The following is a 27,729-nucleotide window of genomic DNA, read 5'->3' as shown; positions in this document are numbered from 1 at the left end:
TGTGTGTGTGTGTGTGTGTGTGTGTGTGTGTGTGTGTGTGTGTGTGTTGGGTGGGGGGCAATTCATTCTTGATTCCACCACTTGACCAGCTTGGAAAAACTTGACAGCCAGCCACCATCCCCACCAACCAGCAATGAAGAACTCTGCCTGTTAGCCCCCAAAGCTCATGAACACACGTCCAGAGAATCTGTTTCCCTCTCTGCCCCGACAGTATGTTTGTTTTCTTATTATTTTTTCTTTCTTAAAAGACAATGGCCTTTCTTTGGAGGAGTTTGATTCGAAACCCTGCAATGGGGATATTGTGCAGTCATGCTCCTGAGACCTCCTTCTCTGCAAGCATCTTGTCTGCTGTGCATGTGTGTGGAGAAAGGCAAGGGTGCCAATTCTGTTCTTTTGTACCAGTTGAAGCCTCTAAGCTTAAGAGCATCCCATCCGTATCCTCTACTTGCATTGCTCCAGTGGTAGAGGGGAATTACCCAGGACATAGTATTTTTTGCTCCTTTGTGACTTGCATGCATCCTTGCCCTCAACTGCTATCCAGAATTCCTGAGATGGGCCTTGCCTCACCACTGCTGCAAGCCTCTGAGCTGAACTCTTAGCTTTGGCTTGGAGATGGGGAGCAGGGGCCGGCGGGCAGGGAAGTGCTCACTCACAGCTTTGCTTGGATTCTTGGAGGAAGGAGAGTTGCTGATCTTTCCCAGCAAGAAGAGGGTCTGTGCCACTCATTCCTTTGGTAGGTGGTGTCAGGTGAAAGTAGTGAAGGCCTGAAGGAGGTCCTGGGTCTCAGGGTGCTAGGACAGCATCCCCTGTGCATTGCCTGGGCTCATACTGTCCCCAGAATGAGCATAGCATCTCTTGGGTATGTTACGGGCTCCAGAAATCTGTGGCAGTGACATTAGGCTGTCCTATGTCCTGTGACCTCCTCAAATTCTGTAGGCTCGGGCACCTGGGTGGCTCAGTTAGTTAAGCGACTGCCTTCGGCTCAGGTCGTGATCCTGGAGTCCCGGGATCGAGTCCCGCATCGGGCTCCCTGCTCAGCAGGGAGTCTGCTTCTCCCTCTGACCCTCCCCCCTCTCATGCTCGCTCGCTCGCTCTCTCTCATTCTCTCTCTCAAATAAATAAATAAAATCTTAAAAAAAAAAATTCTGTAGGCTCAAGAAACAAATAGACTAAGCACACACATCCCCACCCCCTGCCTGCAGCTTGGCTTAGAGCAAGGAGAAAGCACCTGGGCCTTAGAAATTAGGATAGGATTACGTGAGAAATCCCAGTAGGGGCAGTGGGCCAACTCAGTGGCCCCAGTTAGGAGCATCTGGGCTGGGCATAGGCCAGTGGAACTGACTTTGAATTTTACCTCCTCCACTGCCCCAGCCAGAGCTGGTTCATTCAGCAAAACCTCCAGGTTGTCTCTTCTCACTGGGGGGGTCATGAGGCTGCCTGGGCCTGGGCAGACTTGGGTTTCAGCCCCCATAAGGATATTTCAGTTCGTGGGCCTTCAGTTGACTTGAAGGGGCCGTCTTCTAATCTCAAAGGAAGCCTTTGGACCCAGCTCCTCCGAGCAGACCACAGTGGCTGCAGTAGCCACTTGGGGCTTCTCAGGAAGGAGGGTGGGGTCAGGCGGTTGCCAGATGCTCTCCATGTGTCTTGGTTTCATGCTGGGACTCCGGAGACAGGAGGACAGGCTGCTTGACCCTTCCCAATCAGCAGTCTGTGTTGCTGGGGGCATGTCTGGCACATCTGGCATTTTTAGGGAAGACCTGCTAAGCCCTCCTAGCTAACAGTTCTGTGTCTTCATACAGGCCATTTAAGCACACGTTGTCAAACCAGGTGTGATCACTGATGTGATTTGTGAGCACCAAGAAGGCAAGGAAACTGGAGACAGTTTCTTGAGAGACTGTGATGGCTACCCCATTGTTCAAAAGTTTGACCTGGGGCGGGGGGCGCCTAGGTGGCTCTGTCAGTTCAGCATCCAACTCTTGATTTCAGCTCAGGTCTTGATCTCAGGGCTGTGGGATCGAGCCCCGTGTCCAGCTCTGCGCTCAGCATGGAGTCTGCTTGGGATTCTCTTTCCCTCTCCCTCTGCCCCTCCTGCTACTCCTGCTCATGTGCTTGCTCTCTCTCCCTCCCTCTAAAATAAGTAAATCTTAAAAAAAAAAGTTTAACCTCAAAATTGACAGACTCCAGTCTGCCAGCCTGCTTTGCGCCACCTCCCATTTTCCTGCTCTCTCTAAAATACCTCTTGCAGACCAGCCACTCATTTGACACCTGGCAAATTCAGCTGTGCTTCCTACCCTTGCCCTTCTTCCTCTCAGAGCACTCACTCAAAAGTGTGTTTGACTTCAGGGGTCCAAGCTTCAGTGATGAGAAACCCACTCTTTTGGGCTCTGGAAGACAACATTAACCTGTTCTCCTCCGACCAACTGCATTAATTCTGGAATAGGGTGTAGAGGGTGGAGCATTGCTTTCCGAACTATTATGCAAAAACATCACTGGGACTGTACTTTCACACCGAATGGTAGACTGACAGTCATTTTCCAGAGTTGGGTTGAATTAAGAACTCTGGAAGAATGTATTTGTTCCTCAGTGTTTCAAAGGCAGCACTAATTATTTTACAAACAATAGCTGTTTTCTTCTGCAACCCATTTCCCTAGATTTTGCTAACTTCTTATATCCGGCACAGTCCAACTTCAAACGACCAAGACTGAGGCTGGATGTTTGGGAAGTGGGGGTAGGGTGAGGGCCAATCTGAGGGGCCAGTTAGAAGCTGCACTCCCGGGGCGCCTGGCTGGTTCAGTCGGTAAAGCATGCGACTCTTGATCTCAGGGTTGTGAGTTTGAGCCCCACATTGGGTGTAGAAATTACTTAAAAATAAAAATCTTTTTTAAAAATATGTATTTATCTGACAGAGAGCGAGAGAGTGCACAAGCAGTGGGAGCAGGAGAGGGAGAAGCATGATCCCATGACCCTGAGATCACCACCCAAGCCCAAGGCAGATGCTTAAACGTCTGAGCCACCCAGGCGCCCTAAAAATAAAAATCTTAAAGCCCTGCACTCCCATACAGCACTCCCAACTTTTAAGAGTTCTTGCCAGGGAGTTGTTAATAGGGAAGGAGACATAGACTAGTGAAACCTTTCTCTCAGTTAAGCAAGGGACAGACCTATACCTAGCAGTTTTTTGGACTCTTTTTGCCAGCCTGGACTGGTATTCCCCTCCGGTGACTTTGCCGAATAGGCAGCAGCTAAGGGAGGTTTCTTGGTGGCAGAGCTCAGAGGAAGAGGGAAGGGAATGGAAAGAGCATCCAGGCTTCACCTGGAATGGCCTGCCTTCAGAACCCAGGAGGCCCCTCTGCTATGTGGTTTGGGTGGAGGTCTCAGGGATTTGCATACTAATGTCTTGTTTAGGACACTTCAGGGAGCCAAAGAGAGGAAGAGAGAGGGAGCACACCCCTCTAACCACTGGACAGAACAGCTGGGCTTCCGACAGAGGCATTATTAGCATTTGAAAACCCCTCTGAAGGGGCTGAGAACTTCCTGGGGTGGGCGTTGGGGCCCGAGTGCTGAGACCCGCGGTGGCTCCACACAGAATGGGGCTGCGCATCCAGGGCATAAAGACCAGACTGGACTCAAGAATGAGCCCATTGTGGCTTTGTCCCAGGCTTGAAAACTGTGACCAAGGCTCTTTCATTGTTAAGAAAGACTGTTTCTTGGCCACAGCAGAGCTAATAAGTCTAGTTCCCCCACCAAGCAGGGCTGGGGAAGAAAGACCGCGTCCCAGTCTGAAAGGTTGTTACCATCATGTGCTCTAAACCTTTCTGTGGGTAGTTATGCGTTCTTCTCCCCCTTCCCTCCTTTTAATTCACTCCTGATCCCGCATGGGTTGGTCCCCAAAGTAGCGACTGGGTCTGTCTCCCTTTTCTGCCTTAGGGTCTCCCCTTCCAGCTGCCTAAATTAAGCCTCTTCTTAAATTAGGTCTGTACGAAGTGGTTTTTTTTTTTTTTTTTTTTTTTGGTCATTCTTCTTTCATTTAAACAGTTTGGGTTTGTACGACATTTATTTTTAAGCCAAGGTCCGTTCTGGTTAATGAAAGGTCATGGCTCCAAACCTTTTCAGGCCTTTCCCTGTTTCCAGCTTATGTTCCTGCCAGGTTTGGGGTATATTTCTACAGACCAGACAGCTAGATGTGGGCGGGGGTTGAGAACTGGACCAACTCTTTCTTAAACCAGGAGCGATGGTGCCACCTACTGGCTTGTGCTGTGAGCTACAGGCTCTGTGCCGGTTCTGGATTTCTGTTAGGGGCCCTAAGACCTGGGCAGATACAGCGGTATTGTATACCAGTACAGGAGTAACATGCAACAGTGGAAAGCAAACTGAGTAGGCACACTATTTTCTGCTTACAGATAAGGAAACAGGCTTGGAAATTGTGGTTGGGCAAGTTGCCGAGGGTTATAACTCGTATGAGGCAGAGGCAAATAGGAAGCAACCCTTCCCAACTGCAAAGTTAACCACAGCACCAGGGTTTGCCGGAGCCAGCTGGAGACTTTAGGTCATAACTGGACAGGGCATTCAGTGACCTGGATAGTGAGGACTGTCTTCCCTCTTCAAGTTTCTGATACAACCCTGCTGATTTGTCAGTTTGATATGACTCTTTAAACCTCCAACAGCTCTTTAATCCTGGTTCATTTGAGTTTTTAATAATGTTAGGTAGACAACAGTAGCTGTTAAAAATTGAATTTGTTTTCGTCAAATTGCTTTGAAGTTATTCTAGGCAACACTGCTTTTCCCTTTATTTTCCTGAGTTAGCAGTAATATGAAATTTCCTTTTTTTTTATTTTTAGAGATTTTATTTATTTATTTATTTGAGAGAGAATGAGAAAGCATGTGAGCCAGGGGAGGAGCAGAGGGAGAGGGACAAGCAGACTCTTCACTCGGCATGGAGCCTGACATGGGGCTTGATCCCACATCCCCTGAGATCATGACCTGAGCCGAAATCAAGAGTTGGATGCTTAACCAACTGAGCCACCCAGGCACCCCTATGAAGTGTCTTTTAAACTAAGTTTGTCTAGGTTTTTAAACATGAGTCAATCTTAGGGGGAAATACAAGTAGGTTATGGTACAGATGGTACACAGAAGTGTTATGGATGACTCAAAAGTCTGGGAAATACTGTGCCCACCATCACTGACTTGTCCCATGACCTTGGGCAGTCTCTCTCAAGGATCCTTTCCTCATTTGTAGGAAATGAAAATGTTGGTTGTTCAGATTGTATAGACGTCTCTATAACATGCTTTGATGTGTGGGCATTCTATGTCAGATTTCTCCCAGGCCACTGCTTACCCTGAGAAGGTAGTAACCAAAAATCTAGGACCTTGGCCTTACTTTGCCCACTTTGCCTTTCCCCCAAGATCCCTCCCTTTCACCTACTGTATTCTTTCTTTTTTTTAACATCTCTATTGAGATGTAATTCACATACCTTGTAATTCACAGTTGTGAAACCATCACCACAATGAAACCCAGAACATTTGCATTACCCCCAAAAGCAATGTCATACAAGTCACTACCCATTCCCCCTAACCATTCTAGCCCTAGGCAACCACTAATCTCTCTGTTCCATAGATTTGCCTATTCTGGACATTCCATATAGTTGGAATCACATATGTCCTTTTGTGACTGGCTTCTTTCACTTAGCATAATGTTTTTAAGGTTCATGTTGTAGCATGTATTGATACTTTATTTCTATTGCCGGTAATACTCCATTGTGTGCATATACCATGTTTTATTTATCCATTCATTAGTTGATGGACATTGGGTTATTTCCACCTTTGGGCTATTGTGAATAACATGGCTATTGTGAATATTCATGTACAAGTGTTTGTGTGGACATGTGTTCTATTTCTCTTGGATATAGACATAGGATTGGAATTGCTAGGTCGTATGGCAACTCCATGTTTAATCATTTGAGGAATTGCCAAACTGTTTGCCAAAGCAGCTCCACTATTTTACATTCCCACTAGCAGTGTATAAGCGTTCCGATTTCTATCCTTACCATTTGTTATTGTCACCGTAATTGTAGCCACCCTATGAGTGTGAAATGATGGTATCTCACTATGGTTTTGATAAGCATTTCCCTAATGGTTAATCGTGCTGAGCATCTTTTCATGTGCTTATTGGTTATTTTTATATCTTTTTTGGAGAAAGGTTTATTCATATTCCTCACCCATTTTAAAGTTGGATTATTTATCTTATTATTGAGCTGTAAGTCTCTTTATATATTCTGGATACCTATCAGATGTATGACTTGTAAATATTTTCTTGCATTCTGTAGGTTGCCTTTTCACTTTCGTTTTCAAAAATTGTGGTTAAATATACATAACACAAAATTTGCCATTTTAACCATTTTTTAAAGATTTTATTTATTTAGGGCACCTGGGTGGCTCAGTTGGTTAAGCGACTGCCTTCGGCTCAGGTCATGATCCCGGAGTCCCGGGATTGAGTCCCACATTGGACTCCCTGCTCAGCAGGGAGTCTGCTTCTCCCTCTGACCCTACCTCCTCTTGGGCTGTCCCTCTCTCTCTCTCTCTCTCTCTCTCAAATAAATAAATAAAAAAGATTTTATTTATTTATTTGAGAGAGAGAGAGAGCACAAGCAGGGGGAGTGGCAGGCAGAGGGAGAAGGAGAAACAGGCTTCCGGCTGAGCAAGGAGCCCGACGTGGGGCTCGATCCCAGGACCCTGGGATCATGACCTGAGCTGAAGGCAGACATTTAACTGACTGAGCCACCCGGCGCCCCAAGCGCTAACTTTCCATTTCCCTCCTCTCCTAGCCCCCAGCAACCACCTGTCTACTTTCTGCCTCTGTAAATTTGACTACTCTGGTACCTTATATAAATGGAGCCACTTTTTTGGGGATTAGCTTACTTAGCATAATGTCTTCAAGGTTCATCCATCTTGTAGCATGCATTAGAATGTCATTTATTTTTTTTTTTAAGATTTTATTTAATTGACAGAGAGAGAGAGAGACAGAGAGAGAGGGAACACAAGCAGGGGGAGTGGGAGAGGGAGAAGCAGGCTTCCTGCTGAGCAGGGAACCCGATGCGGGGCTCGATCCCAGGACTCTGGGATCATGACCTGAGCTGAAGGCAGTTGCTTAACCAACTGAGCCACCCAGGCTCCCCAGAATGTCATTTTTTTTTAAAGATTTATTTGAGAGAGCAAAAATGAGAGAGAGAGAGAGAGTACATGAGAGGGGGGAGGGTTAGAGGGAGAAGCAGCCTCCTCACTAAGCAGGGAGCCTGATACGGGACCCGATCCCTGAACTCCAGGATCATGACCTGAGCCGAAGGCAGTTGCTTAACCAACTGAGCCACGCAGGCGCCCCAGAATGTCATTTTTTAAGGCTGAAAATAAATACCATGTTTTGTTAATCCATTCAACCATTGATGGACCCTTGGCTTGCTTCCCTTCTCTGGCTGTTGTGAATAATTCTGCTGTGACATGGGTGTACAAGTACGTGTTTGAGTCTCTGTAATTCTTTCGGGTATATACCCAGGCGTAGAATTGCTGGATCCAATGACACGTCTATGTTTAATCTTTGGAGGCACCATCACCCTATTTTCCACAGTGGCTATACCGTCCTATACCCAGGAACAGTGCACCCAAGTTGAAAGTTTTCTCACAGCCTCACCAGCACTTGTCATTTTTCCGGATGGTTTTTTGTTTTGTTTTGCTTTATAATAGCCATCCTAATGGTTGTGACGTGGTATCTCATTGTGGTTTGGATTTGCATTTCTTTTTCCTTTCTCAGTGGTACTGTTTGTAGCACAAAAGGTTTTCATTTTAATGAAGTCCAATTTTTGGACCAATCTTTGTTGCTGGTGCTTTTGTGTCTAAGAAACCATTGCCAAATTTAAGGTCAGAAGGTTTATTCCTATGTTTTTTCTAAGAGTTTTACAGTTTCAGCTATTACAGTTAGGCCTGTGATCTATTTTAAATTAATTTTTGTTTATGGTGTAAGGAAGAGATCCAACTTGATTCTTTCATATGTGGATATCCAATTGTTCCAGTACCACTTGCTGAAAAGACTCTCTTTCCTATATTGAATTGTCTTGGCACTGTTGTCGAAAATTAATTGACCATAAATGTGAGGGTTTATTTCTGGACTCTAAATTCTGTTACATTGATGAAATGCCTATCCTTATGCCAGTACTACACTGCCTTTTTTTTTTTTTTAAGACTTTATTTTTAAGCACTCTCTCCACCCAATGTGGAGCTTGAACTCACAACACTGAAATCAAGAGTTGCATGCTTCACTGACTGAGCCAGCCAGGCATCCCAGTACCACAGTGTCTCGATAACTGTAGCTTTGTAGCAAGTTTTGAAATCAGGAAAATTAAGTCTTCCAACTGTTTTTCTTTTTTTTTCTTTTTTTTCAGATTTTATTTATTTATTTGACAGAGAGAGACACAGCGAGAGAGGGAACACAAGCAGGGGGAGTGGGAGAGGGAGAAGCAGGCTTCTGGCTGAGCAGGGAGCCCAACGCGGGGCTCGATCCCATGACCTGAGCCAAAGGCAGATGCTTAACGACTGAGCGACCCAGGCGCCCCTGTTTGTCTTTTTCAAGCTTGTTTCAAGCTCTTCTGGGTCTCTGGCATTTTCATATGAATTTTAGGATCATTGTTGAAATTTCTGCAAAAAAGGCATTTGGCATTTTGATAGGGATTGCATTGAATCTATTGATCAATTTGGGGAATATTAATGTCAACAATATTAAATCTTTCTTTCCGTGAATATTGTATATTTTTTCATTTATATAGGTCCTCTCTAATTTCTTTTTTTTTTTTTAAAGATTTTATTTATTTATTTGACAGAGAGAGATAGCGAGAAAAGGAACACAAGCAGGGGGAATGGGAGAGGGAGAAGCAGGCTTCCCGTGGAGCAGGGACCCCGATGTGGGGCTCGGTCCCAGGACCCTGGGATCATGACCCAAGCCAAAGGCAGCCACTTAACGACTGAGCCACCCAGGCGCCCCTCTAATTCCTTTCAACAGTGTTTTATAGTTTTCAGAGTACAAGTTTTCCCTTTTTTAAGTTAAATTTATTCCTGAGCATTGTTTTCTTTTTTATTCTATTGTAAGTGGAAGTTTTCTTAATTTCGTTTTCACATTGTTCATTGCAAGTGCACAGAAATACAAGTGATTCTTATACATTGCTGTTGTACCCTGCAACGCTGCTGAATTTGTTTATCCTGATAGTTTTTTAGTGGATTCCTTAGGGTTTTCTTTGTACAAGATCATGTCATAGGCAAATATAGTTTCATTTCCTTTCCAGTTTACCTGGATTTTTGTTTATTTTTTCTTGCCTAATTGCCCTGGTTAGAACCCCTAATACAATGTTAAATAGAAGTGGTAAGAGTGGGCATCTCTGTTATGTTCCTGATCTTAGAGGAAAATAATTCAGTCTTTAATATCAAGTATGCTGTTAGCTGTAGGTTTTCTGTAGATGCCCTTTTATAGATTGAGGAAGTTCCTATCTCTTCCAAGTTTCAGTGTTTTTATCATAAAAGAGTATTAGATTTTGCAAATGCTTTTCTATGTCTATTGAGATGATCATGTGGGGTTTTTTAAATCTTCATTCTGTTGATATATTACATTGGTTTTCTTATGTTACATCAACCTTGTATTTCTGGGATAAATCTCACTTGCTGATTATGTATAAACCCTTTTTATATGTTGCTGTGTTCAGTTTGCTATTGTTTAGTGAGGATTTTTGTGTCTGTATGAATAAGGGATAATGGCCTATGGCTTTCTTTTCTTGTAATGCCTTTGTCTGGCTTTGGTATCAGGGTAATATTGGTTTTATAGAAAGAATCGGCAAGTCTTATATTTTTTTGAAAAGTTTGTGAAGAATTGGTATTAATTCTTTAAATGTTTGGTAGAATTTGGGCGCCTGGGTGGCTCAGTTGGTTAAGCGACTGCCTTCAGCTCAGGTCATGATCCTGGAGTCCCGGGATCGGGTCCCACATCGGGCTCCCTGCTCGGCGGGGAGTCTGCTTCTCCCTTTGACCCTCTCCCCTCTCATGCTCTCTCTCTATCTCATTCTCTCTCTAAAATAAATAAATAATATCTTTAAAAAAAATAAAAATAAATGTTTGATAGAATTTACCAGTGAAGCCATTGGGGATAAGCTTATTATGGGGTCAGTTTTTGAATTACTAATTCAATCTTTTTACTTGTTGCTTTGTTTCTAACTTGTAGATCATGCAAGCTGCTTGTAGACACACATTTCTGTAAAAGGAGAAGAAATCTGGGAAGAGTGGGCACAGCAGGAATTGGGAAATTTGAAGGTTTCTAGTTGGCTCTGTCTGGAGCTGTGCCTTCTCTGCCTTTATCGCCCCATATCTCCTAGAGGAAGTAGTCTTCCTTCACCCTCATGAATGAATACTTTTGAGGTTAGGACCAAAAAGATGGAAAAAGTAGTTGGTGTAACCACACCTGACAGAGCAGGGAATTAGTATTCAGACCAAGGCAAGAGAGAGCAGAAGCTCTCTCAGGCCTCCGGAGGCTTTGGGCTGGGGTGTGTGTGTGTGTGTGTGTCTGTTTTCATGTTCTGCGTTGCCTTAAATATTGATCAAAAGTGAAGAGTCTCCAGCTGTTGAGATTCCTCGATCATAACTGATAGACCACAATGAACTACCATACAGCCATTTAAAGAATGAGGTAGTGGGGTGCCTGGATGGCACAGTCGGTTGAGCATCCGACTCTTGGTTTTGGCTCAGATCATGATCTCCGGGTCCTGGGATCTAGTCCTTCGTCAGGCTCCATGCTCAGCGTGGAGTCTGCTTGAGATTCTCTCTCCCTCTCCCCCTCCCACTTGTATTGTCTCTCTCTCTAAAATAAATAATAAATCTTTTTTTTTAAGATTTTATTTATTTATTTGACAGAGAGAGAGCAGGAGAGCACACGCCGTGGGAGTGGCAGAAGGAGAGGGAGAAGCAGGCTTCCTGTGGAGCACGGAGCCCGATGCAGGGCTCAATCCCAGGACTCTGAGATCGTGACCTGAGCTGAAGGCAGACGCTTAACGACTGGGCCACTCAGGCGCCCCAATAAATAATAAATCTTAAAAAAAAAAGAATGAGGTAGCTTTTTATGTGCTGATATGAAATGATCTCCCAAGATATATCATTAAACAAAATGTGCAAGGGGCTCCTGGGTGGCTCAGAGGGAGCCTCCTTCTCCCTCTCCCTCTGCTGCCTCCCCCTTGTGCGTGCTCTCTTTCTCTCTCTGACAAATAAAATCTTAAAAAAAAAAACAAACCACCAAATGTGCAAAACAGTGTGCTGCCATTTGTTTTAGGAAAAAAAGGTAGAGAGACCCTGTAGATGCACACAGGCTGGTAAATGCGGAATACGTTTGGAAGGGTACCCAACAGAAGAGTCAGGGCTAGGGGGAGACTTTGTACCACATGGGTGTTTCCTTCCTTGTGGTTATGCTGTCCTAAACAGTGCTTTTGAAGTGTTGAGCCTGTGTGAAGTGCAATGGTGAGGCTATGAGTTGGCCGTGTTTGCATGTTTCTCTTGGTCAGCCTAGGCACGGTGTCTGTGATTTCATGGAAACACCCACCCCTCCAGACTGTGCATCTCTGCAGAGGTGTGTGGGGCACAGTCCAAACCTCTGTGTACTTGAAGCCTCCAGTGTTCCTCAGAAATCCTTCTATCTGTCTACCTGTGGGAAGCCAGTGGCCAATCTCAAAAGCCCTCCACGGGTGGTTCCTTTTAGAAACACTTCCAGCAGCAGAGGAAAGGATTGAGACCAGGGGTGTGCTTCTCCATGGCGAAGTGCTTTCAGTGCCCCACCCCCAGCCTCCCTGAGGATTTCTGGCCACGTGGCCCCACACTAAAGCACCTTATCCTTTCCTGGCAGACCTGATCATGGCTCCCCAACCCCAAATAAATCTTCGGGTGTGCCAGGCCGAGTGAGCAGCCACAGTAGCAGCCTGTCCTTTTCTCCTGAAGGCTGGCAGAATTGGCAAGCAGGAAAAAACGTTTGGTTTGGGGGAAATATCCACAATCTTTTCTCCTATATGAGCAAATGCTTCCCCTGGAAGATGGGGGAGCTTCCCAGCCTGGGCTTCTCTGATACCAGGGTTTCAGACCTGGATGTAAGGCCTCTAACACTGAGCATCCTCGTGTCTCTCCCACAGAGAACACCTTCTGCAGCGGGGACCACGTGTCTTGGCATAGCCCTTTGGATAACAGCGAGTCAAGAATTCAGCACATGCTGCTGACCGAGGACCCACAGATGCAACCAGTGCAGACACCCTTTGGGGTAGTTACATTTCTCCAGGTGAGGCTGAGGTTGGACATGGGCTCAAGCCTTCCCTGGGGGAAAAGCCTTTGTAGTACAGGAGGGCTTGGGTAGGAGGAATGAAGGCAACAGGAGATTTCCTTCTTGCATTTTCTCTTCCCTCTGCTGGCTCGTCAGATTCGGATGGTCTGATTTAGCCTGCTGAGATGCGAAAAGGGGGAAAGGGAAGGGGCCATGGGGGCAGGGGCGGGGGGTGCTGTTGGAATGGCTGTAGTTGGGCGGCTAAGGCCAACAGGGCGGGTATTTTGGTGAACTGATAAAGACCCAGACAGCCGTAGGCATGGGACCACCCAGCAGGAAGGCAGCTTTGGGCTGGCCTTGCCCTCACCCAGAAGGGGTGTGCATCCACCCCTGCTGCAGCTGCATTTGCTTGTGATCATGCTGGGGTCTATGTGAAGGTTCCCTTGTTTCCCTTGAGGTTTACACAAAGGCCCCGCCTCTGATGAGGAAAGAGAGCTTTTCTGCAAACTGCTGGGGCCCTTTGGTTGTCGTTCGGAGCTTGAAGGGCCTCAGAATCTCCTGTGTTTACATTCCCTGTGATCCTAGCCTAGGTCGGAACATCTCCCTGAACCTCTCCTGCCTCCAGAGACATGGGCTGAGGACCCATTCTGATGTTCGCCTCTGCAGTCCAGGGCTAGACATCGTATCACCCAGACACCTGACCCATTGTAGCAGGACAAGGGTCAGGCCTCAGTACCCTGTCTGTGGACTCTTCCATCTCCTAAGGAAACCACCCCATTTTGGACAGACAAGCCCCGAGCCATAGATCCTGCCTGTGGTCCCCCCACTTGACTTGACCCTGAAAGAGCCTGGGTGGCCGTCCTCCTGGATGGGTGGGAGGAATGACTATTGACATGCAATGGCGTCTTGTCCCTGGGTCTCAGATTGTTGGCGTCTGCACCGAGGAGCTCCACGCAGCCCAGCAGTGGAACGGGCAGGGCATCTTGGAGCTGCTGCGGACGGTACCCGTGTGAGTACATGCCCACCCTGTGAGGTGGGGCCTGGCTTCCTGGGCCTGGGGGTGGGAGTTCCTCCTTACCCCCACATGTGGGCTTCCCCTTACATTGTTTATCAGGCACTGGTTTTTCACATCAGGGGCTCCTGATGATTCACTCCCTGACAGTCCCTGACCTCGAACTGCTCCCCTGTGTTCTGGGCCTGGGGCAGCAAACAGGGCAGTCTGAAGGCCCAGCCCATCAGCCCCAGACCCTCAGTTACCATCCTATCCCCTTTCCTTGTCCACAGCGCTGGCGGCCCCTGGCTGATAACTGACATGCGGAGGGGAGAGACCATATTTGAGATCGACCCACACCTGCAAGTATGTCTTGAGTGAGGAGAACCTTTCTTAGCACACTATGCCTAGGCCTCTTCCAAATAACACTGGCTTTCATGCTGGGAAAACGGAGGAGCTTTATTTGTGAATGAGTAGAAATATGGCATGATTTGGAATTTGTCCCCTGAATTCCTCAGAGCACATAGGGAGCAGAGATTTTAGGCCAGGAAAGCTTGCCTGAGACACATGGTTTTTTGCATTTAAAAAGGGTGGGATTAAATTGACTTTTATATTACAAATAGATGGAAATTTATAATATTGAGATTGTTTGGGATGATACTACAGTAATATCTTGGTTAGAATAATAAAAAAATGAGGATCCATGCTTACTGACACTTTAAAATGTAAGAGCAGTTCTTGAGATATTGGAACTACATCAAAGAAAACAAACTGGAAATTGTACTCATAAAAAAAATAAACTAAAAAAGGGTATGGGGGGGAGAATGAATTTTATTGTAGGGCAAGTCATACATCAATAAACCTGACTTAAAAAAAAATAAGATCACCAGCTTTTCACTGTAGAAAATCAATATTGCTTGCCCAGGATTCAGCCTCCCATTTCCTGCTTCTCAAAAGAATATAGACTTTCCTTCGGAGCCACCTCCCTACCACCAGCACCCTGTAACACACAGGACGGGTGATACTGACCCCACGGCCCAGCTGCAGTGGGAGTCGTGATTGGTCTAGTGATCGCATGCGCCTTTTAGATACATCTCCGGCTTGCGCAGTCAGACTCCGAGCTCCTCTCCTGGGTACGCTGGCATTCTTGGGCATATAAAGGAAGTCGGTATACGTGCAGGCCTGCAATTGCCCACTTACTGTGGCCCAGCTGTGCAGTGACATCTTTGGTTTCTTAGAAGAAACATGCTTTGTGTGCCAGTTAATTTTGAAAACCACCTAGAGCATAACTTCCTTCCTAATGGGCTGCTCATGAAAGAGAGCAGTGGACAGCTAAGAATGTTCCTGGCATGTATACACTTCCTTCTCCTTCCCCTGACCAATTGTAGGCCATTGCCATCTCTGAAGCTCTCATGTCTCTCAAAATCTGGCAGGCGGTGGGCAGCTGCCGGGAGCTGCGTGTCCTCTAGGAGGGACGCGAGGTGGGAGGGGAGACGTAGCAGGCAGACGTACAGCCAGCAGTCCCTGTAGGCCCTTTACTATAGACCTGTGAGATCTTGGGCAGAAACCCTACTCATTCACACATGATGCTCCTCTGTTTTCCTAGTGCCTTTAACACTGAAGTTTTCAAATTATTGCCAGGATCCTCTGTTAGCTCTCCTTTAACGTTGGTTTCCCTATAGCTTCTGCTTATGCAAAAACCAGGAACCATGAAGGCTATGTTTCCCTATGTCCTTGTTCTGCAGCCACACTGGGATCCAGCATGGGGCACTGTGGGCTGCCATTTAGCCTCGGTCATAAACGCCAAGTACTAAGAAAGAACTTGGTCATTTGAACTAGTAGGGTAAGCAGCCCGTCCTTCTCTGCATGCCAGGAGCAGTTCTCCATCCTCGTCTTCGGGCTCTGCTGAGATCAGCCAGCAGGACCCAGAACACCCAGTGGTCTTTAAAAGCAAGTGGTGGGAGGGGGGCTGGCTCAGTTGGTGGAGCATTCAACTCTTGATCTCGGGTCATAAGTTTAGGTGCCATGTTGGGCGGAGAGTTTACTTAAAAATAAAAAATTAAAATATATTAAAAAAGCAAGCAGGTGGCCTTGTGCACCAAGTGGGAACTCTTCTGTGCTCATCTGTAGCTGTCTGGGGCCTGCTTACAGGTGGTTCATTTTAGAGCCGGCTCCTATTCCTTTGCTCCAGGCTCTGCTGCTAGCCAGCTCTGTGCCTAAAGAAGTCCCTTAACTTCTCTAGGGCCTCTTTCATTTTTACTTATAAAGTAAGTGGGCTGAACTAGTTGAGTCAAGAGGTATCCTCAGCTCCTTGCTTAGGTGAGGGGCCTCAGGGCAGCCAATGGAAAGGGTAAATCTCCGACTCTACCCTGAGCAGAGCAGGGCCCACACATCCTGCTTGGAGCACAGAACTGCTCCTGTCGTCAGCTTCTCCCTGTTTGTGCTCAGAATCCTCAGCTTTGGGGCGCCTGGCTGGCTCAGTCGGTAGAGCATGTGACTCTTGATCTTGGAGTTTTAAGTTAGAGCCCCATGTTGGGTGTAGAGATTATTTAAAAATAAAATCTTAAAAAAAAAAAAAAATCCCAGCTTTGCCCGGGCTGATTGTAGCACTGGAAAGGAGGCATCAGGGCAGGGCCATCTGCTGACTGGTCTCAAGAAATAAGGAGCTTCCCTCGTGTTTCCACAGATAGGCTTCCTGGCCGAGCAGCAGGCCCGTGTGGTGCCTGTGCAGCCCCTGGGAGAGGGTCAGGCAGACAGGGAGGTGCAGATTCTTACTGAGGTGCTTTCACTCACGGGCTTTATTTGGCCCACATGGCTGTTTATAAGCAACGTTGCTAGAGCCTTCCAGATGACCTTTAATCCAACGCCCAGCATCACAGAACTATGTTTTACCAGAAATCCCAGAGATGTTTGGGTACAACTCTTCCTTGAGGCCATTTGGAGAGAGTTGGGACTCCACAGTGCCAAGGCCTACACAAAGCAGGGCCTCTGATGGGGTCTGCAGATGGCCATTGCCCTCCAGGCCCCCATCTCAGTCTAAGAAATGGAAAAGAAACTCCATCCAGAGTCCTTTGCCAAACAAGTTAGTGATCCAGCTGGGCGAAGTTCTGCCCTTCTGCTCTCTGGTGGCGCTTTTCTGGGTGACCGCACCCTCTGCTGTTGGAAGAGGGAACTGCAGGTGTGAAGTCGCCCAGTCCTGGCCTCTCCCGCCTGTGGCCCGCTTGCACCCTGTCCTCTGTAGCAGTAACTGGGGGGTTCCTCCTGAATGGCCAGGGAGGAGAGGAAGGAGTGTGCCTTCCCTCAGGGCAATAGTTCCTGGCTCTGCCACATCCGCTCCACCGGCCTGCATGGGGTGGCCAGAGTTAGGACTCTGAAACAGGTGTGCAGGTGGTTTTACTGGAAGGTCCAGATAGAGGATGAGCTTTCCTTGGGATTTTCATGCTTCCTGGCTTCCCCTGATCCCTGATTTCCTCCAAGGAGTCCATTGGCTGGCAGAGACCATCATGTGTTAGCAACCAGGGCAGAACAAGATCAGACATCCTGCTCTTCCAGCACCCATTCCGTGCTCAGCACCTACAAGAATTCAGTAAATACCGGAAAGGGGGTGGTGACCATGGGCCACTGGTTCACTGAAAGAACTCTGGCTCTTTGGTTCTTTCCAAGCAGGAGAGAGTTGACAAAGGCATCGAGACGGACGGCTCCAACCTGAGTGGTGTCAGTGCCAAGTGTGCCTGGGACGACCTGAGCCGGCCCCCTGAGGACGATGAGGACAGCCGGAGCATCTGTATCGGCACGCAGCCCCGGCGGCTGTCCGGCAAAGGTAGCTGCTGCCACCCCAGCCCTCCCCTCCCCTGTGCCCAGGCCCGGTTTTCAGGCTCTCTAGGATGGGGCTCCAGAACCAGCAGCCCATTCAATGGTTTCTTTCCTGGCAGGATTGAAACAGCAAGAAGTCTTCCAGTGGGGTGGCATGAAGGGAGTTTTATTGGCCTATTTCTCTTGTGTTTCCTGTGTGTATTTCAGATGCACCGCCAGTGGTGACCATTGTGTTTTAGATTTGCCCCCTTGCAATCTGAGGTCATGGAGGTGAGTGGAAGCCACAGAACAGTTACAGGAAAAGGCCATAGTCCACCCAAGTGCAAAAGAACAAGCATCGGCCACCCACAGTATTGAAACAGGGCCCAGCTCTGGCCTGAAAACCATGCCAGACCCGAGAATCACTCTGGCCTCAGGCCCTCCCAGGCCAGAGTGTGAGGCCAGCTCACAAACTTCCCTGCCTCCCTGTCCTGCAGATACAGCATGAGGGGCCATGTACCGGGCACCCTGTACCCACTGCCTTCTGCACGGGGCCTTGGGGAAGAAGGATATGGCTCTCCTGCTGGAAACTCACCAAGGTGGTCTTGGTTGTAGAAACAGCTGTGGTTCTTAGCAAAGGGCATCCCTACCGAACTCCAAAGGGGAAGTAGCCATTTACCTATATGTATGTTGACAGCTTGTTTTTCTACTTTCTTTGTCTAGTTCCTCCACCTTTTCTTATTGTTTGAAGAATAAGATACCTACAGTCCTGAATAAAATGCCTGCACGTGTGATAGCACTTATGGGAACTATTCTCTTTCCGTAAAGGACAACTTAAGCTCCTAGTGCAAATATCTGACCCCCTTTTGCCTTCCTGCTTGTTCTGATGGTGTGCTAATAAGCCCATGGGAGGTTCTGAGAGAAAGCATACAGTCATTCGGTTGCTTTTGACGAAAGAGGTAATTTAAGGAAGGGTTCAGGGCACCTGGGTGGCTCAGATGGTTAAACGTCTGCCTTTGGCTCAGGTCATGATCCCAGAGTCCTGGGATCGAGTCCCACATCAGGCTCTCTGCTAGACGGGGAGCCTGCTTCTCCCTCTGCCTCTCTCTCTCTTTCTCTCTCTCTGACTCTCATGAATAAATAAATAAAACATTTAAAAAAAGAAGGATTCATAGTCTTGTCCAAAATTTCAGCCATTATTGGCTAATTTTTAAAAATTATAAAAGTAACCCATACCACTGTAACAAGTCAGACAGAAGAGTTAGTATTATTGCCTCTGTAGTCCACTCCAAGCCCACCCTTTGAGCAACCAGCATTAATTTGCTTTTTTGGGGTATGTCTGCTGTTTGTATAGGTAAATCGTAGACCAAAATCTCTATAGCAGACCAGAATAGTGAGCTTCACCCCAAAGATCAGCAAAGTACCTTGCAAAGAAATAGTCCCACCAAGAGATTCCTCTCTTACCCTCCTGGCCCTTGGCAGACCCATGGACAGGCAGGGTTCCCTGGGACCAGCGTGGGGAGATGACCTCAGCATCCCACCGGCCCACCCAAGGAGAAGGGTGGCAGGGTACCATCTGACCACCCAGAGCCCAGAAACTACGTAAGAGTTCATTCATGGCAAAGCACTTACAGCCCTTAATGGCATCCCTTGCAGTGGGCAGAATCCCCGGGTGGGCTTGGTCAATGGCAAAGACCTTGTTAGTCACTGTCTGGGGCTATGTTAAGGGTAAATCTGGGGCCTGTGGCACAGGAAGGGGAAGGACAGTGAAGAGCCCTATCTTGGAAGGTGCCCTTCTGAAGTCCAGAGGCCACCCCCTCGTCTTTGACAAGAATGGCACTCTTAAGACCAGAAATTTCTTGAGAGCATAGTTGCCTCATCTGCCCTGTGTCCTCACACTGCTCTCGCTCAGCTCTCAAGGCTGATGTCTGGAGTGGGCTCACGGCTTTCCTAGGACCTTTTCTTAGCATGTCTGCAGAGCCCAGCTCCAAGCGCAGGGTTGAGGGATGTTAGGAGCCCAAAGAGCCATCAGGCAACTTAATGGTGTTGTTGCAGACACGGAGCAGATCCGGGAGACCCTGAGGAGAGGACTTGAGATCAACAACAAACCTGTCCTTCCGCCAATCAACCCTCAGCGGCAGAACGGCTTCACCCACGACCGGGCCCCGTAAGTTCCGTGTCCACAGAGGGAATTCGTATTCCAGGGCTGGTACAAGGGGGGCAGTTTGGTCCTGAAACGTCTGTCCCTGGGGCTTGCATGAGAGAGAACAATGCCCTTAGCCATTGCTGGATGGGCCCGGGGTCTCTGGGGCACACAGATCTGTGGGTCATAGGAAAGGGCCTCGGAGGGGACCCGGCAGACTAGGAATATAAACATCAGTAAATATTTGCCTGGGCTGTGTGAACAGACAGGAGGCCAAGTTGGGGCAAAATCCCAGCCTTGAGGGAGCCCATTGTGCTGAGCACGACTCCCCTCCTTATCTCGGCCTCGGCCAGAGTTGCCCTTCCTTCCTTCCTGGAGCCTGGTCTCCGGCTGATAGCTGCAGCCCCAGGGGCCTCCCTGTCTGGCCAGCCCCATAGTGGACGCCTGCTGCAGAGGCCCTTTTTCCTGCCTCCCTTCCATGGGGCCCAGAGGAGGGAAGGGAAGTCCTTTACAGGCCTCTGCTGCCTGCCTAGGGACCCGTATAGCCCTTTGGGAGAGACTGTGGCTAGCCCCACAGAGGTCAGACCCTCTTCCTGCTGACCTCTCTTCCTCTGATAGGGGATGAATGGTAGGCAGGGCTGGAACTGGGCACCCCCCTCTGCCCTTTGAATCAGGGAAGCTGTGGGGAATAGCTGCTGGCAGGGGATGCCTGGGAGTTGGCAGCCCAGAGCAGAACTCTTGCTTGCCAGGGAGGAAGTTGCTGTGCCCTGGGCTCAAAAGGAAGCACAGCACTCCTGCAAGACCAGGGTGATCGGTCCTTCTTCTGAGAAGTCTTATACACTTGCTGTGTGGCAAGCTCAGGACCCAGGGGGCCATCTAGGATATAGGCTCTTCCTTTGGAGGTGCATGAACTGAAATTGGTGTGAGTCTGGCTGTGGATGCTTTTTGTTGGAAATAGCTACTTCTTTGAATTCTGGCTCCAGCTGCTCATCCATGATCTCCGGAAGTGGTAGTGATCTAATATTCTACAGAAAAGACAAGTTGGCGTGATCCAGAATAGTTAGGGAGGGCTTCTTGGAGGAGGAAGAACATGAGACGGACCTTAAAGTTGCCCTAGACTTTTCAAGCAGGAGAAGGAGCTGACAGGGATGGAACAGGGGAGGCCTGGCTAGCAAAAGTCAAGGCTGCAACCCAGGAGCAGATTGTGGGGTAGGGAGAGTTACTCTGTTTTGTTTTTTTTTTTTTAATTAAAAATTTTATTTATTTGAGAGAGAGAATGAGAGAGACAGAGAGAGCACAAGAGGGGGGAGCGGGAGAGGGAGAAGCAGACTCCCCGCTGAGCAGGGAGCCTGATGCAGGACTCGATCCCGGGACTCCAGGATCATGACCTGAGCTGAAGACAGTCACTTAACCAACTGAGCCACCCAGGCGCCCTAGGGAGAGTTACTCTGGATGCCCAAGATGGCTCACCTGGAATCTGCTATCCAGGAGCCACGAAAAGTTGAGCTTTTTGGCAAGAGCCTGGAGAAGCCTCCACTGCCACCTCCAAGCAGCTTTCCACCCCAGCCAGTGAGTTTCTCCAGCCATCTGCTTTGAAGTAGCTGGCATGAGGCACCATGATCTTCCCCTGGCAGCAGCAGATGGCCAGGCTGAGGTGTAGGGTGTCTGGAAGCTCTCCACCTAGGAGCCCATGTCCTGGGGCCATGCTCCTTCCCATGCCCTGAGCTTGGCTTCACCCTCTAGGCCCCGTTGGCACTGGCGGGGAGGCTGGGAGGTACTTGAAGGCTTAAAGCCTCAAGCATATTGCCTATAACTTGTAGACAGTCTCAGTTCAGATGGCCCTATCCCCTCTGGAAGGTCCAAGTTTCTGGGCAGAAGGGCAGGGGCTCCTGCATAGACACACCCCACTTGCGGCTCTTGTATATGTGGAGCAGGCTTGAAATCTCACTTGCTGTCCTGGGCACACGTTCAGCTGCTGCACTTCCAGACATCACAGGGGGCACAAGGCTCAGGGTTCCTGGATGCATACATACAGCCCAGACTCAGCCCACCCCTGACCGTGCAGAGGGGCACTGGATCTGGTGCAAGGGCTATCTGTAGATACAAGGTAAAGGCTGCAGCCTCCACCTTTGGCCTGAGTTGACTGAGCTACAAATAGTTGGGTGGAAATAGATCAGGGGTGCCAGCCCTTTGGGGTCATCTCCCCTCCCTGCAAGCTCAAGTGACCAGTCAGGTCTCCACAGTGGTGGAATCTGCAGTCCGGAGGGAATCAGAATGTCTCTTCTGAGGTTCTCAGTGCTTGTTACCAATTTGTTAGCCATTGGTTGAGAAATGGTTCCTGCTGCTTTGCCAAGATCCTTTTCCAGCGCACCCCTCCAGTGTCTTAAGGCTCTGGCTCGCTGTTATCTCACGATCGATGATGATGGACTCAGTTTAGATTAGCAAGCACGACTGTAATATCTATGCTGGCCACTCTGGGACCTGACCCCATTTCAGATAAACCACATGGATTGTGACTGAGAAAGCCGACCCAAGATGTGCTGGCACTGGTGTTTGCTCCTCTCCCTGTGGGGGAGCAACCGGCACAGGCCTTATTGTGTGTGCACGTCTGATTTTCCTTTAGTCAGCCTTTCTAGGCTGGGGCGTGCTGATTCCACATGGGTCTGGGAATGGTCTGAGGAAGCTACAGTTCAGAAGGGCTGATGGAGCCCGGGCATTAGCAGCTGGGCTCTGGCCTACTGGGGGGGGGGGGGGGGGGGGGCGGCAAGCACTTGCTCTTCTCATTCCCCGCTAGCAGCTAACACTTACGTAGTGACGACTGTGTGCCAAGTAGTGTTCCAAGTGCTTTACACCACATGACCTTCATTCATTCTCACAGTCACTCTGTGAAGTAATCTTACCATCCCCTTTTATAGATGAGGAGACTGAGGTGCAGAGAGGCCAGTCAGTGACTTGTCCAAGGTTAGAAAAGGGTGGTCCTTAGGGCAGTCTTCCCTAGTGTGACCTTCCTTACCCCATTCTCAGGGATCCCATGAGGGACACGCAAGGCTGTGTCTCTGAGGTGGTAGTGACCCTCATTGGTGGACCTCATCTGTCTAGTTGGAATAGGAATAGGGACCTGTCACGTGACACTGAAGACAAGGCTAAACCCCCTTTTAGAAGCTTACTGTGCATATTTAACTCTAGGGAAGACAGTGGTCAGCTTTGGTGCTTCTAAATCCCAGAGATAACAAGCTGTATCGTAATTGGCTTGTTTATACCAGAATTACTTTCTGACAAACCTTGTTTTCTTTATGTTCAGAAGCAAAACCAACCCTATCTCTGTCCCCTCTACCTCCTCAGGGCTAGGGGATTTCTTTCTTTCTCTCTTGACGCCTTACTTCCTGCTTCCCAGAAAGGCAGGCCCCTCTGGGTAACCTGCTCCTCTCCCACTTGCCCTCGCCAGCCCTCCTCCCACCGCCTTCCCAGAAGGAGAGTCCTTGGCCCGTTTTGGGGCTTCTTTCAGGGTTTCACAACCCTTGCATTCCAGCCGTGAAATTTGTATCTGGCTTTTCCCAAGATGATCAGTTGAGAAAAGCCTCCTTCGGCTTGCTGGCGCCTCCCTTCCCACTGCCTGCCCTGGTGAGTTGGGGAAGCATGGGAAGCCACTCCTTGTTGCCACTGAGGAGAGCCTGGCTTAAGGACTGTGCCTGCCAACACTTGTAAGAACCCGAGGGGGAAAAAAGGCCCCGGGCATCTTCCCTGTCTGAAGTTGCCTGGACTGTCCTACGGAGTTTGGATTTTGCTCCCCAGCCTCTCCACGGGGACTCAGAGGATGTGTGTGGTCAGGTGCATCGGGTGGGGAGCTTTGCATTTCCATAAACTTTTGCTCCAATGCTGGGAACCTGCAGCAGTGTTCCAGAACTTCCTCCTCCCTGCACCAGGGTCTCACTGCCTGAGGTCAGAGGACCTTTACGAAGAAGCTCTGGGGGTCACATACCCTCCCGGAGAGGGGCAGTGCTGTGTGTGTGTGTGTGTGTGTGTGTGTGTGTGTGTGTGTGTGTGCGTGCGCATGCGGGTGTGTTGGTGGGGGAAGGTCCCTGACTGTGAGAAAAGCACTTTGTAGTTGAGGCACCTTTAAAAAGCAAACTAACTGTCATTTCTGAGCCAAGTTTCTCAGTCTCTGGAATCATGCCAGCAGCTTTTAAGGGCTTTTTTTTTTTTTTTTTTTTTTTGGTGCCTTTTTGCCTTAATTTCCTGAAGAATTAAGGTTTTGTAGTATGAATTCTCTGGTTGTGACTTTCTCCGCTGCACAGCCCCCCACCCCCCCAGCACACACACATGCTTGCACGTGTATTTCTCTGCACTTTTAGGAGTGTCTCTGCTCCCATCTGTTTGCCTGTCGGATGGGGTGACCTTGCTGCCTCTGCTCCCATCTTGAATAGCTTATAACCTGGTTAGGGAGTCATCCTTTAGAGAAACTTTGTTTTGTTTTACTCACCCTATGAGGCCCATGACGATTAATTAGAAGAAGAAAATACCTAGTCTGCGCCCAGTGAACTGGGTGAAGGAAGGAGAGTTTCCATCTGGGAAAACAGCTGGGCCCCTGGCACTCACAGCTCATGCACAGGGCAGTCTTGGGTGACCCTATTCAAAGTGTCTAGCGCATCTGCAGCAGCCAGCCCGGAGCCTGCGCTTGTCCCGCTGGCCTCCCTCACCACTCCCACGCTGGGGGAAATACGGTTGTTTTCACTGGAGAGGAGACCCAGAAAGAAACAGCCCTGCCCGCAGGGCGCCAGCTGGGTCCCACAGGGCTGATAGGAGGAAGGGCCCAGGCCTCCGTGATTCACGTGTGTCCTGCTGAGTGCCTGCCTTTGTGCGCCTTTCTCAGAGACACACGTTTGAGAGGGCAGAACGAGGGGCTCCACAGCAAACCCGGCACAGGTAAATTTCTGTTTGAACTCCTTTCTCTGCTCCACTTCCCCAGAGAGATGGAGCCACAGCCACTGTTTCCACCATAGCCTTGGAGTTCATGGCCTGCGTGTTGAATCCTCAGTCCACGCGCATCCCCCTTCTTCAAGTTGCACAATCAGGAGTATTTTTATCGCCCATCTTTGATCCTCAGTGTCACCCAGCACTTGAGCAGTGAGTCACTTCTCCAGGGAAGGGAAAAGGAAGGCTCAAAGGTGAGAGCTGGAGAGAGGAAATGACTCAGTGTCTCAGAAAACAGAAAGCCAAGCGTTCTGGTGAGAGTGGGCTCACTCAGGAAAGCCAGCATCCTCGTCTCCCACCCAAGTCAGAGGGCTGGGCTGGGGGCAGAGGTCCCTGGTGCCCGGAGTTAACTCCTCTGGTTGATTAAAGCATCCTCTAATCATCATGCCAGTTTCGCTCCCTCTCTCTTCTTTAGTCACACCCAGCCCCACTGTTCCATCATCACATCCCGTCCTTGGGGTGCTCACAACGAAAATACCATACTTTATCATTTGGTTACAGCCTTGTGTTTAGGAGTAGTTGTGGAGGTGAGCTGGTGCCTTTACCCCCACCCCACACCTATACCCTGTCCTAATCCTGTCCTGAAGGGGGACCTTCAAGTGGTTCTTTCTCTGGAAAGTTCGGAGCTTTTGTCAGCATTCTGAAAGCAAAAGGAATAATCTCCCAGCCTAGAGGCGGAAGCCAGAGGTTGGGCTGGCTCAGCAGGCCAAACCCACATCACTGTTGAATAGTTGCCAGCCCTGATGCCCTGGTTCCCGCTCCCGGGCATCCCCAAGGAGAAGGCCCCAAGTCGCATGGCCAGCGCACATGTCACCCCTGTCACAGGACTGGGATTGTGGCTTAAAGGAGGCTCGGTGGTTCGGCTCCTCTCCTTTCCACACCTGCTACCATTGATGGAATCTGACCAAGAAATACCAATAGGCTAAAATGGAAAAATTAAGGCTTTTCAATCTGAAGAGACCCGGGTGGAGAGGAAACATGGATACGGTTCTCTCAGTCCGTAAAATGTGGGTAGGGCAAACAGGGGCATGTACTATAAACTCTACAGTACTAGAAAATCAGGAATCTATCTTGACACTGGAAGGAGAGAGGGTTTTAGGATGTGTAAGAAGTCATCTTATGCAGTGGGAAGTGTAAATATAGAATGTGCTCTACAGACAGGTGGTAAAGAAGAAATAAATGGAAAGATTCAGATCAATTTCTGAATTACCGAGGTGTGCATCTCAGCCAGCACGTAAACCACCCTTCGCTGTTCCCACTTCGGGAAGAATCCTGGGCTAGACAGGGTCCCATGGCTGAGCAGGCAGTTTTTATTGGGCGTTGCCATGTGCTGGGCCCTGTGTCGTGAGCTGCTATTGTCCCCATTTTACAGATTAGAACACAGAGGCTTACATAGACTTACCTCAGGTCAGTAAGCTGGGAATAAGTGTCAGAGCCAAGATGTGAACCTCGGATTATTTGATCCAGTCCTCTCCACCACTGGGTACTGCCCAGGAAAGAGGAGACATGTGGAGGGGCTTCCTGCCAATTCATAGGAAAAAATAACTGGAGACTAGGCCCTGGAAGTTTACACACCACTGTACAGAGGAAAGCTGGTGTTTTCGGTTGCTGCGAAACCAGGAGGGTGGCAGGTCGGTGGGCACCGTTTGGCTGAGAAAACGTGCCCCCAAATACGGTGAAATCTCTTGGAGGATATACTCCACCAGAATGAGTGAGGAAGACATGCCGGGGCCAGGAAATGGGGTCCAGCATGGGAAAGAGGCCAGGGGAATCACCAGGGTGACGGTGAGCAGCAAGAACAGAAGGCAGCCAGTTCAGAAGGACCTCCGGAGGAAGGGCTTGGAAAAAGACAAAATTGATAAATACTTGATGTATTTGAGTATCTTGGGGAAATCTGTAGACCATTGGTGGTTAGTTTAGGATTGAATTAGTGATAAACACGTAGAAAACCAAGACTGTTATTAAATCCAAGGAAAATAGAAAACTGTGCCAGAAAAGAAAAGTATATTTTTCTAAAAGTGTACATGATAGTATAGTACATTCCTCAGTTGTAAATAGCATTGGTTTCGTATAATAATGTAGACACTTAATGCTGATCCAAACAAACTTAGGATACAGTTCTCCTGGGAAGGTGGGAGGATGGGACGGAAGAGAGCTAAGAGCTCGTATTCCTTTGTGGGAAGTCAGTAGGTGAAGCTGGAGAGGGGAAAACGGGCAAGTCAAAGTGAAGCATATTAGAAGTCCGGAGGGGCGCCTGGGTGGCTCAGTTGGTTAAGCGGCTGCCTTCGGCTCAGGTCATGATCCCAGGGTCCTGGGATTGGCCCCCGCATCGGAGCCTGCTTCTCCCTCTCCCTCTGCCTGCCACTCCCCTTGCTTGTGCTCTTTCTCTCTCCCTCTCTCTCTCTCTCTCTCTCTCTGACATAAATAAAATCTCTAAAAAAAAAAAGAAGTCTGGAGAAAATACCGAAAGAGTCCACTAACAGAGATGAGAGTGGTTGTCTCTGAAGAGGGGGGTGGGAAGAATGGTCCTGATAGGACCCTATGACTCTTTAAACTTTAAAAAGAATCGTAAATAAAAGTCCGAGAAGTGATATTGTAGGAGCTGTTACAGCTCACCCTGCCCAGTGAAAGGAAAGGATAACCCGCTCTGACTGAAAATCACAGAATTGGCACCGAGGCCGCCTTGGTCGTGCAGAGACGCTTCCGCTGCCCCAGCCCCAGGCGAGGAGCTGAAGATTAGCAGCTGTAACCGCCTGACAGGCCTCCTGAGAGCATCTGTCTTGGTGTAAAGGGAATGACAAGGGCCACTCATCCAGCCACGGAGGTGGACGGAGTGGAAGTGGCAGGGTGCTGGAAGAAAGCACCTTGAGTAGAGCGAGATCAGGAAGGAAAACTCTGTGCCCTGTTGTCCCCAGATGGAGGGTCCCCGCAGCCTTTTAGGGGGTTTTGTTGGGTGTTAAGGGAAAAGGTGGTTCTGTGGCTAAACTTGGAAGATGCTGGCTCACATAGAATGAAACTGGCTGGTTTGCCCTCTGCAGTCCTCCTTGGTCTTGAAAATGCCAACATTTTAGGTCTTTCATCCGAGAGACACAGTGTGTTGCATCCAGCCCTTGCCCCATCTGCTTTTCTAGAAGCTTCGCTTAAATTAAAATCCCATCAAATACCCTTTGGGAAGTCCTGCCTTGACTTCTAGGAAGCAGTTTTTTTTTAAGAGTTCAGGGAAAAAATAGATGTGTCTTCATAGCCTTGAAACCCCAGAAGGAAAGCCCACTCAAAGGGTTGGGAAGTTCTTAAGGAGAAACGCTGTGGTTGTTTTAGTTGGCGTCAGGAAGACCTGGGGATTTCGTTTCAGCCCTTTGTTTGTTCATTGTGTAACCTTGGGCTAGTTATTTAAGTCTCTTAGTTTCAGTTTCTTCATCTGTAAAATGGGGAAATAAATACCTCTTGGTAGAGTTGCCATGAAAATGAAAGGAAGCAAAGTATTGAGAGGGTTTGGCAGAAGAGCTGGCATCAGAG

At 48.7% G+C, this 27,729-nt stretch overlaps 1 protein-coding gene across 4 annotated transcripts in view; it reads left to right on the top strand.

Moving 5' to 3' along the window:
• Positions 1–27,729, top strand: part of SUFU (SUFU negative regulator of hedgehog signaling) — a 113,375-nt gene that overhangs the window by 65,831 nt on the left and 19,815 nt on the right. For 2 of the 4 annotated variants that reach the window (XM_073904262.1, XM_025880384.2), the window contains exons 4-8: positions 12,192–12,334; positions 13,240–13,325; positions 13,601–13,673; positions 16,971–17,127; positions 19,155–19,266. In XM_073904262.1, coding sequence (XP_073760363.1) covers positions 12,192–12,334; positions 13,240–13,325; positions 13,601–13,673; positions 16,971–17,127; positions 19,155–19,266 — 571 coding nt within the window. The remainder of the gene's footprint in view (positions 1–12,191; positions 12,335–13,239; positions 13,326–13,600; positions 13,674–16,970; positions 17,128–19,154; positions 19,267–27,729) is intronic. The other 2 variants (XM_073904263.1, XM_025880385.2) reach the window with 1 other exon arrangement.

Source organism: Callorhinus ursinus, unplaced genomic scaffold, assembly GCF_003265705.2.
Source record: "Callorhinus ursinus isolate GAN/ISIS: 27379988/994484 unplaced genomic scaffold, GSC_fseal_2.0 scaffold20, whole genome shotgun sequence".
Lineage (NCBI taxonomy): Eukaryota > Metazoa > Chordata > Mammalia > Carnivora > Otariidae > Callorhinus > Callorhinus ursinus.
This window is presented reverse-complemented; position numbering and strand designations above follow the sequence as displayed.